At 34.9% G+C, this 11,175-nt stretch overlaps 3 protein-coding genes across 5 annotated transcripts in view; 1 reads left to right on the forward strand and 2 right to left on the reverse strand.

Moving 5' to 3' along the window:
* LOC105312077 (DNA-directed RNA polymerase I subunit RPA12-like) overlaps nucleotides 1–2,178 on the reverse strand; it is a 16,721-nt gene extending 14,543 nt beyond the window's left edge. The window contains exons 1-2 of the mRNA XM_011404435.2: nucleotides 1,950–2,178; nucleotides 1,809–1,903 (exon numbers count right to left, since the gene is read on the reverse strand). Coding sequence (XP_011402737.1) covers nucleotides 1,809–1,903; nucleotides 1,950–2,073 — 219 coding nt within the window. The 5' untranslated portion in view covers nucleotides 2,074–2,178. The remainder of the gene's footprint in view (nucleotides 1–1,808; nucleotides 1,904–1,949) is intronic.
* LOC100641038 (protein O-mannosyl-transferase 1-like) overlaps nucleotides 2,121–11,175 on the forward strand; it is an 18,628-nt gene continuing 9,573 nt past the window's right edge. For both annotated transcript variants that reach the window (XM_019994341.1, XM_019994342.1), the window contains exon 1: nucleotides 2,121–2,261. In XM_019994341.1, the coding sequence (XP_019849900.1) occupies nucleotides 2,166–2,261 (96 nt within the window). In that variant the 5' untranslated portion in view covers nucleotides 2,121–2,165. The remainder of the gene's footprint in view (nucleotides 2,262–11,175) is intronic.
* On the reverse strand, nucleotides 5,597–7,159 carry LOC105312079 (polyubiquitin-like). 2 transcript variants are annotated; one of them, XM_019994348.1, is made up of 5 exons: nucleotides 6,989–7,159; nucleotides 6,856–6,933; nucleotides 6,518–6,760; nucleotides 6,218–6,466; nucleotides 5,597–6,161 (listed from the first exon to the last, which is right to left on the reverse strand). In XM_019994348.1, exons 2-5 carry the CDS (start codon nucleotides 6,913–6,915, stop codon nucleotides 5,733–5,735), a joined length of 981 nt encoding a protein of 326 aa, XP_019849907.1. In that variant the 5' UTR covers nucleotides 6,916–6,933; nucleotides 6,989–7,159; the 3' UTR covers nucleotides 5,597–5,732. The 2 variants fall into 2 exon arrangements, with proteins under 2 accessions (XP_019849907.1, XP_019849906.1); XM_019994347.1 differs by having other exon boundaries at nucleotides 6,856–7,159.

The following is an 11,175-nucleotide window of genomic DNA, read 5'->3' on the forward strand; positions in this document are numbered from 1 at the left end:
ATTGCTATGACACTTTGTCCGAAGGAACTGGCAATAGATTGTTACTACTATGACACAACAAAGAAAGAAGTTGCTAGTTATTTTCATAATATGATACCCCTTGCAGATAGTACTGCTGAGTCACTTTATAATCATATTGCAGAGCTGTTTGAAGCTGATGATATTCCAATGAGCAATATTTGTGGATTTGCTGCAGACACCACAAATATCATGTTTGGATTAAATGTTTGTGTAGATTAAAAGCATCTTATCCACATATCTGCTTCATGAAGTACATTTGCCACATAGCACATCTTTGTTGATCTTATGCTTGTCAAAAGCTACCACAAACTCTAGAAGAACTACATGTACCTATTTCTCTACATGCATGTCTCCCACTGCCATCTCTCAATCTATGTGTATTAGTCCAAATACTCTCTCCAGATCATTATTTGTATTGTCTTGTACATGTATTTCTCCCACCGCTATCTCTGAGTTTCTTAGTCCATAAACTTTCTCCAGATCATTAGTTACATCCTCTTATGGTTCTAATGCTGTTTTATCATGGCTGTCATTTTTAAAGCTCTTTCCTCTAGTACCATGTTAACCACTCCTATTTTGAGTACTGAAACAATAACTCCCATTTTTAATAATGCTACCTCTTCAAGCATATCATGTCTGCTCCTAGAATTCCTTTAGAAAAATATTTAGAGCTCCCCACTCCAAGAAGCGGAAAAAAGGCACAACATGTAGAGCTCCAAAAATTTGAGCCATTACAGGGGCTAGAGTACTTAACCAGTGATGATTGCTGGAAAATTATACAGGAGAAAAAAATGTAAAGAAAGTTGAATTTGAGAAAAAGGAAAGGCGTGAGAAAGAATGAGAAGAAAAGAGGAGACAAAAAGTTGAAGAAATGAAGCAAGAGAAAGAGGAAGAAGAAAAGAGAAAAAGGGAGGAAGTTAAGTAAAGAAAGGAAGAAGAGATTGTTAGGAAGAAAGAGGAGAAAGTAATAAAAGAAAAAAAGAAAAGAAAAAGGGACAGTGAAAGGCAAGTGGTCACAATGTCTGGGAGCAAGTGTACGAGATTTAATAGCGTTGAACAGAGCAGCAGTGGTACATGTACATGTATTTCAGGTGATAGGAAGGATCTTCTGAAGGAAGATCTTTAGGAAGAGTGTCCGTTTCTGCTATTAATGACACCAGCATGAATGAAATGAGCTCTAATATTTGATGTGTGTGTGTGTGATCAAAGCATGGACGATGATATTAAAGAAGGAGAGGGTGCTGAGTGCTGACCACTCAGTGCTCTCGCAAGACAAAGATTCACAAAGACTGGATTAAAGAACTGACAAATACAGCAAGAAACTTTGCCCTTACTGTGAATTTCATTAATCATGAACTTACTCTCGTCATTTCATTATTAATCAACCATTTCCCTGCACTTTTATAGTGATACTATTACAAGCCTCATAGGTACTTTAAGGAGTTAGTTTTCTTCACTGTCAAGATACTCCAATGTCAAGATAAAAAGTAAAACAGATTACATGGTCAATAATTTACTAATGACCTTGCCCAGTGAAGCTGGTAATAAATATCCGTGGTCAATATTCAATGCGGCTGAACCTTTAAAAAGTGTGCTGCTTCATAACTACACATTTTTCTTTAACTGAAATAAATTACTATTTAAAGATTTTAACTAATTGTACATTATAATTTATTCCTTTCTGAATTTGTAGACATTTGTGACTACTTACATGGATATATGGCGCTAAGTTAAAATGTGGGCGATAAATGACTTGCGCTACCCTACTACTATTATTTATATCTTACCAGAGGTCCATCACCAGAGCTTTCCTGCACACCTTTATCTCTTTTCTTGGCCAGAGAAAAATACTTGACAGTGTACTCGACTTTATTTTCATATGCTGAAAAAACACAATACCGTCACAAATAATACATGACAAAGCTCACCAGAGGTATCTTGTTTAAAAGAACAAAGTGGGCAGACTATGGGCTTTTTACTGTTTGGTAAAGGTAAAATTGATCCGCAATGAGGACAAAAAGAAGAGTCACAACAAAATAAAGATCCGTCCATGTATTCACAAGCGAGCTCACACGTGGTGACGTTAGGGTGATGCTCTTCAATTAGAATACTACTTGAGTCTTGGGCATCAAATAGAACTAGTAATGGAGGAACCTCAGGGGGAACGTGGTTCACCACAAAAGGCGGGAAAAGAAGAAGAAAAAGAAAGAAAGATAAGAAAAAGAAGTCATAAGAAAAAGGTACCAGTAAAATTAGTATAAAATGTGTGACATTAATTGTTGTCAGCCCTGTGTCAACCTCACTTCCTTACACTAGCTTATTGGGCCAATTTTGTTTAAGTGAATACATAATCTGAAAGGTTAATCTTACTTTTTAAGTAAGGTACAGTGATGGGGGTACATGTCCCTGTTTTGTAAATTCGGATACATGTACACTGAGGGATCAGAAATGACCAGCTTATAAAGTATGCTGTGGTTATTTAATTCAGGAATAGCCCTGGATTATTTTCAGATTAAAGCTATATTTTTATTAGAAGGTTTACTTGATTGCAAGATTTTTGGTGTGCAACCTCTATTCACTATGCACACCTAATTTACATGAAGCATATGGGTTGGGTAGTTGCGAAAGTGTCTAAATTATAATTTTACAAGATATAATGTACGATGTACATACATGCATTTATACATGACATACAAATAGATATGTTAGAACAACAGGAAGTTTGTGGCATTTTTCCTCAGTCCGTATTAAAAAGTACCTCAAATTTGATTAACACCATGTACATTTCACTTTCAATTATTTAAATGGAAATTTAAGATTCACAGGCACTTTTTACATATACATGTACGTACATGTAGATCATGATGGTGTCACGGCAAAGGTTCTTGTATACATTTTTACTTGATGTACATGAAATGTACATATGTAGCCTGTACCTCATAACTGCAAGGACATGTACTTGTGTCAATGCTAGCAAGATGCAACTTTGTTATTGCCAGTGGTCAGGCAAATTTTTGCCAAAATTTGAATCTCTCTACTTGTTATCCTATGTTGCTTGACTGCAAATTGCCAAAGTATGTTGTGCTAGGCTTAATTATATTGATTTTACTTCAATAATGGAGTTGTTCTACTCTTGAATAACAAACTACAATGTACATTATACATTAAAGTAACTTCAATTTACACATGAACAGCTTCATTGGCATTTTCAATAGTACACAGAATACCGTACAGCTGGTTAATTTTGCGGAGAAAAATTTTGCGAATCGTTAAAAATAACCTGGTTTGCGGATTAAATATTTGCGGTTTTGACAGTTATTGTAGCATTATCTACTGTGGTCATGCATGAATTTCATTATTTTGCGGATTTAAATTTTGCGCTTTAAATGGAATCGCAAACTCGCAAAATTTAATTCCCCACAAATATTTCCTGCTGTACGGTACTTGTATAATAGTGAATGGGCGTATCACAGGGATGGCCTGTGCTAAAAGTGTGATGTACATGTATGTGTATATGTGTCCCTGTGGCTTTAGAGTAAAAAGTGTTTTAGATAAAGTATTCGAAGCAGCATATTGGACTGCTTCATGTACATAAGCCGAAAGTCAACTGTCAAAGATGTCTTGCCATATGCCTGGTAATCTGTGGGGATGGACAGGTACAAAGTTGGAAAATTAGGAATCCAGACAACTTAAGATTGATGCATAGACCAATAATCCATGCAGATAGAATTTCATTTAATGTGCAAATCAATGGTTGAATAGCCTCAATACTAAACAAGATGGCTAGGGAAGGTAAGATGGATACACAGTGGGCTGTTAGCAAATGCTGGATCTCTTTTGTGCACATAATTTATGCTCTTCCTGATATTATAGCCTGAAAATAGTTAAGATACGTGTATGTCGATCTAAAGCCTAAATTTGTTGACCAATTACCTTTTTCTGAGCCCCCTGTCCTCCATATCTTTCGTTTTATCACAAGGTGTAATGCTACTGACTGAGCATGCGAATTGGCACACATCTTTAATATGCCCACTCATTACTACATAAATATCTTGAAAGCATCTCTGCTGTGGGAGTGGGATACATCGCATTTGTATAACCTTGTCTTCATGCTTGTTGCACTCAGGCTGTCATATAAATGTACATTGTATGTATGGGTTGATATTTTTATTATTTTTCCAGTGCATACTATTCATGGGATTTTAATCCCGACAACCCATGCATGAGAAACTGATATTAGCTAGGCCATTCATTGAGAGCCACCATGGCGTTCTCCTTCTTCTAGCCAGTGGAGAACCCAGAATCTCTGTGTATTACTCCATTTTTCACTATATACATTTTGTATGCCATGCAAGCTACACAGCAATTAATATGCATGTGTGCTACATGTAGATCCAAGTGTAATGAAGCTTACTATGAACAAGACCACTTGTATGCATGGACTAGAGAAGGTAAGAGAAATCAAGAAAGAGACCTTTCTTGAGTGAATAGTAAAGTACTTGAAGAGTTTTTATTTACATGTGCTTTAACTGCCAGCAATAAATATTTTTTACCCATTAATATTAGCTTCTAAGTTAATTAGGAAGAAAATGTGACTCTTGAAAAATTATTTATGAAGTATTAAGTTTTCTTCTTCGGCTGTGAAAGTAATTATTATTATGACACTTGAATGTTAGACTTTTTGTATCACCTGATTCCTGAATGTTTTGCCTATTGACTCCACTCACAAAAGCACATGTAAAATATAAACTGTTCAAGTACTTCACTGTTCACTCAAGAAAGAAATCTTTCTTGATTTCTCTTACCTTCTCTAGTCCATGCTTACAAGTGGTCTTGTTCACTGACAGCATCTTTACTACAGTCTTCGTCTCTCCTGCTATCTCATCATTGAGTTCTGATGCTTTAGTTGATGCCTTTTTTGTTAATATATTGCATAGAGCTCTCTTTTTTTCATTTCATCCTTTGGAAGCACTACTTTTAGATCACTTGTCATTTCATCAACTATGAATTTGATAGCTGCATCGATCTAGAGATATCCTGCAAACCGGCATGTTTGTCTCCATACATCATCTTAAATGAGATGCTTTGACTACAAAAGTTGATTATTCACTGTATCACTTGGAACTGGGCTCTTTTTCCATAGGAAATTCCTATTACTTGAGTTTTATCTACATGTACAATGTATACAGTGTAACTTAATTTATTAACTTAATTAACTTAATTTAATTTGCCTTTCACAAATTTGATGATACACTGATTACTTGCTGTAAACTACATGTAATGACAGTTCCAACAGTAATCTGATGATGATTTTTATTTGAATTGGCAGATCGATTATAATGTGGAAATCCTAGAGGTACATGTACCATGTATCTGGAAGTTTGTTTTAGAAATTTTATGCTTTAGAAAATTGTGCATAACTTAATTTTTACATATAGATTTGGGCTCCATGTGCCATGTACCAAATTGAATATGGCATGTACCTATGTGTATGTACATTGTACTTACATGTACACGTACATGCATACATGTGCTAGTTTCTGCAAATTTTTTAATGAACAGCCATACATGTATATAGAATTTTTTAAAATTGTTTTTAATAAACAGAAAACAAGCAAAGTATTTTACAAATATCAATGACATATGTATGATCAAATAAATGTACGTGGATGTTCAAGTATTCTGTGGATTTTCAAGTATTCTGTGGATTTTCACCTAGTGACGATGTATGTTTGTCTACTTGCCACAAGGCACCTTCCAGCACAGCTTAATCTGCCATTGTCTCCTAATGAGAGGCATATAAAACAAAAGTTCTTCTTGCAGCAATGACATGTGAAATTATTGCATCCTCCAGTGTGCTCCAGTAGGGTACCACAGTGAGGGCATGCTCTGTATATTGGACAGTGTGGCACATTGTTGATGGTATTTGTAGGGCTCTCCCTGAGTAGAGCTATCATTCCTTGAGCAGCTCCGCCCTTCAAACGTGCTAGAAGGAATATGGTGGACCCATTTCCAATTCCAAGGTCTTCAAATTTATGGTGATCTAGGAGGGGCTTTGAACCAAAGCATAGCCTCTGTTCCTCTGGCCTCACTCCAGTCTTCTCTTCAACTTTCTTCTTTAATTCAGCAATTGTGGTCTCCTATAAATTGAATACATGTACATGTATAATAGCAAAACAAGACAGTTTGAAAGTACCTCTGGATTGTCACGGGTAATGACTATATTATGAGTTTTTGCATTGTATCCTGCAACAAGGACATTCATTGGTGGAAAGCACTTCTTTTTGATAGACAGTGTGTCATTATCAACAATTCTTGCATCTCTCAATGTGGTAATGTCTCTCGGTTCTTGGCTGTTCTTCATCAGGCGTATTTCATTTAATTTCATGAATGCTTCTCCTTGAATCTTAGCAATTTCCTTCTTTAAATCCATCACTGTCATTTTCTACAGAGAGAAAAAGACCTTTTGTAATTCAAAGTTAAGCATATTGCTTACTTCACAGTCATGTCCTTTCAAGAATACTTCTATTGTTTGTCCAGGATTGTGTAAATTATTGATTCTTATAATCCAACCTGCCATTACCACAAGTTGAAGACACACACCATCAGTGATCCCATAATGTGACAATAGTGTTCCATTGCTCTCCAGTATCTCATTGTTGTATATCAGCCTCTGTCTATGCTGTGATATACCTGATTTTGATTGAAGCTGCTTCTTGAGCTCAAGAACAGTGTTTCCCTACAATATATTGATATTAGTCATGTTTTCACAGCTCTTGATTTTATATGTATTAGATACCAAATTAAAGATTTTTCTACATTAGGTGTACTTACTCCAACATAGAGAGGAATTGAGTATTCAGTTCCCTGTAAATCCTTTACTCTGATTGGCATATCTTTAGCTACCACTATCTATTTATTGAAGTTTGAAAATGATCAATTTTTCTACAGAATATCAAATGAGTACTGTATTCCAGTCAATAAGAGCACAGTTGTTATAGCAATGGTAGGTGAAGTCTTGAATTATTTATTTGTTTTGGCCCACTGGTGTTGCTTAGCTGCTGTCTTATGTCTTGTTTTAGACTTGCTTCAGTTTAACTTTAGCCAAACCACTGATAATCTGAGAATAGATCTGAGCTACTTATATACAGAATGCAAACATTGCAAAGATGCATTGTCATCTTATGTTATATCCCCTGGGTTATTCCCTTGGAGCTACCCCTAGAAATTGCTGCTCTCATCCTAATTATTATATGTGGTTTTGTTTATCATAACTGTAGACATGACAAGCTAACAATTACAACTCCCAGGGAATTTTTTACTATATGTTCATGAATATGCTTAAGACAAGCATTTTTGCACTTCCTTTTACTCAACCTTCATTATTCAACCTGGAGCATACATGTGCACTGTGCATCTACATTATTTGATATGCCCTGGAGCCTGATGACTATGATGTGACACTTGCTATACTACATGTACAGTACATGTACATGCTTATATTTATTATAAAAGTTTGCAAGTTTGTTTGGATTTGCCAATTATTTTGTTGTTATAAATTTTCTCGAATCTTACCTTCTGCAGCCATTTTTCCTTGTGTGCCGTACCTTTTTTGTAGAATTCAATTTTTGAATTTAATGAAAACGTGAATTTTATATCAAATGGAATACACATGTAATTATAACTTCTATGTGGTAATTATTAATGATTGTGTGTGTGGGTGCTGTATAGTGCTTGGTTTATAAAAAATTATGTTTCTTTCATTTAGAGTTTATAGTTATAATTGTGATTAAAAAAATTAAAAGTTCACAAGAAGTACCGAAAGTTCAAAGATCTATGCAATATGGCAACACTAATCAGGCTATCAGCTGTCACCATTTTAAAAACTTTTTCTTAATTGTACTTTTTAAAGATAAAATGAAAAACATTGATTTCTAATTTATTCATTAACAAAGGGAATGAAGTGGTGCAATAACTAATTTGTGCATATACATGTTGGTATTACATTTATACCGTATAGTGGGTTATTTTTCAGGATAACAAATTTCACAGATTTTTCAAGATTTGCAAAATTAAATTCCTTAAAAATCAATTTAATACGGTACAAGATAGCAGAATAGTGAAAAGTCGTGAAAATTAATTCCATGAATTTCCGGATATGGGTCATTCGTGAAATTTATTGTACTCAAAAGAAACTGGCTATACGGTACAACTATTGTTTATCTCTATTTGGAAGCATGCAAGCTTGCAAAGCAATATTTTGACAGTGCCTTTTTGGAAAGCAAATTGTGTTGTTAAACTTAATTTACATGATCATGTGCATGTTCATGTATATTTAGCATTAGTATTTTTTCTTTTTTTTAGCCTGCAGTTACATTTGTAACTGCAAGGACATGTACTTTTGACAATGCTACCGACATTCAACTTTGTTATTGCCAGTGGTCAGGCAACTTTTTGCCAAAATTTGTTTTCTGTCCTATGTTGCTTGACCACAAACTGCCAAAGTACATGCATATTATGTTGGGCTTAATTATAATGGTTTTACTTTAATGATAAGAGTTGTTCTACTCTTGAATAACATAAACACATTATGTATTAATTAAAGCAACTTGAATTTACATATGAGCAACTTCAATTTACATATGACCAGCTTCATTGGCATTTTTAATAATACAAATAATACTTGTATAACAGTGAATGGTTGTGTCACAGGGACTGCCTGTACTACATGTAAAAATATGTTGTATCCCTGTGGTTTCATTTGTATCCCTGTGGCTTTGACAGTAAAAAGTGCATGTTTTTAGATAAAGTATTCAAAGTAACATATTGGACAGCTACATGTATATAAGCTAAAGGCAACTGTCAATGATATCTTGCCATATGCCTAGGAGTCTGTGGGAATGGACAGGTGCAATTTTGGGGAAATAGAGAGTCTCCAGAGTTCAGACAACTTTAGATTAATGCACAGACGAATAATCCGTCCAGGTAGAGTTTCACTGCTCTCCTTCCGTGTTCAAATCAATGGTTGGCTAGCCTCAATGCTAAACAAGATGGCAGGGGAAGGTAAGATAAGAAGATAAGACACATTGGATGCTGAATCTCTTTTTTGGACGTATTTTATACTCTTCCTGATATTTTAGCCTAAAATAGTTAAATATGTCAATCTAAAGCCTAAATTTGTCAATGAAGTACCTTTTTCTGAACCTCCTGTGCTCCATTGCTTTCATTTTACTACGAGGTGTAGTGCAACTGAGAATTCGAATTGGCACACACCTTTGATATGCCCACTCATTACTACATAAATATCTTGATAGCACTTTGCTATGGGATACACTTTATTTGTATAACCTTGTCCTCATGCTTGTTGCTTGCTCTTAAACAGTTTCTCATGTGTGGGTCATTGGGATTAAAATTCTGTGAAACAGTATACTGGAAAAAATAATAAAAATCATCAGCCATGTACAATACGTTTGTATGACAGCCTAACAGCTAGGCCATTCATTCAGAGCCACCATGACACTCTCCTGCTTCTTGCCAGTGGAAAAGCCAGAATCTTTGTGTATTACTCCATTTTTTAGTATATACGGTGTATGCCATGCTAGCTACATGTATATCCAAGTGTAATGAAGTTTACTAACTGCCAGCCTCGAATATTTGTATCATTAGTATTAGCTTCTAAGGAAAATGCGGAATATCGGACCTTTGGAAAAATTATGTTTGAATTACAAAGTTTTCTTGCTTTCTTCTTCAGCTGTGAAAATAATTATTATGACACCTGAATGTTTGACTTATTGTTTTACCTGATTCCTGAATGCTTTGCCCAATTGACTCCATTCACAAAAGCGCATGTAAATATACAAACTGTTCAAGTACTTCACTGTTCACTAAAGAAAGATTTGGTTTCTCATACCTTCTCTAGTCCATGCTCACAAATGGTCCCATTCACAGTCAGAATCTTTATTATAGTCTTTACCTTTCCTGCTACCTCATCATTGAATTTCTGTAGTTGATGCCTTTTTTGTTAAAATACATCTCTTGCTTTTCCTTTTCATACTTTATAAGTACTACCTTTAAACTTATAATCACTTGTCATTTCATCAAGTATGAATTTGATAGCTGCATCGATCTAGAGACATGCTGCAAGCCAGTGTGGTGGTTCATCATCTTAAATGAGATGCTTTGACTACAAAAGTCGATTATGCACTGTATCGCTTGTGACTATACTCTTGTTCTATATGAAATTCCATAGGACAATATGTACATATGCTTGAGTTTTACATGTATCTAGCTACTCCAAGTTGATTTGACTTTCACATATCTGACAATACACTGAATACATTGAGTCAAGTAGAACATTACTTGCTGTAAACTAATTACAGCTCCAACAATAATCTGATGAGGATTTTTTTATTTGATTTGGCAGGTCAATTATATTATGGAAATCCTAGAGGTACATGTATATGTACCGTCGCTACCGTGTATTTGAAAGTTTGTTTTAGAAATTTTATACTTTAGAAAATTTTTTACGTAATTAAGATTTAGGCTGCATGTGTCATGTACCAAATTGAGTGTGACATATTGTACATGTACTTATATGCATGAGCTAGTTTCCGCAAATTTTTTAAGGAGTAGCCGGTAATGTACATGTATATACCATAAAGCGGAAAATTTTTGTTACCCAAAATTTTGTAGATTTTGCCTTTTTTTCAAAATTCATGAAAATAAAACCCGCAAAAATTGATTCAATACAGTTCAAGATGGCCGAAAACTAAAAACCACGAAAATTAAAGCTGCGAAATTGATTTTTGAACAGGTCCGCAAAATTTTTGGGCCACGAAAACATTCCACTATACTGTAGAATTGTAATTGTTTTTTAATAAGCGAAAAATGAGCAAAAATTTTACAAATATTAATGACATGTACTATCAAACAAATGTACCTGCATATCCATGTACAAGTACCAGTATTCTGTGGATTTTCACCTAGTAGCTCTAGGTATGTATGTTTGTCTGCTTGCTACGAGACACCTTCCAGCACAATTAAATCTGCCATTGTCTCCTACTGAGAGGCATATAAAACAAAAGTTCTTCTTGCAGCAATGACACGTGAAATTGTTACATCCTCCAGTGTGCTCCAGTAGGGTACCACAGTGAG

The sequence above is a fragment of the Amphimedon queenslandica genome, unplaced genomic scaffold (genome assembly GCF_000090795.2).
Source record: "Amphimedon queenslandica unplaced genomic scaffold, v1.1 AMPQUscaffold_13475, whole genome shotgun sequence".
Taxonomy (NCBI): Eukaryota; Metazoa; Porifera; class Demospongiae; order Haplosclerida; family Niphatidae; genus Amphimedon; species Amphimedon queenslandica.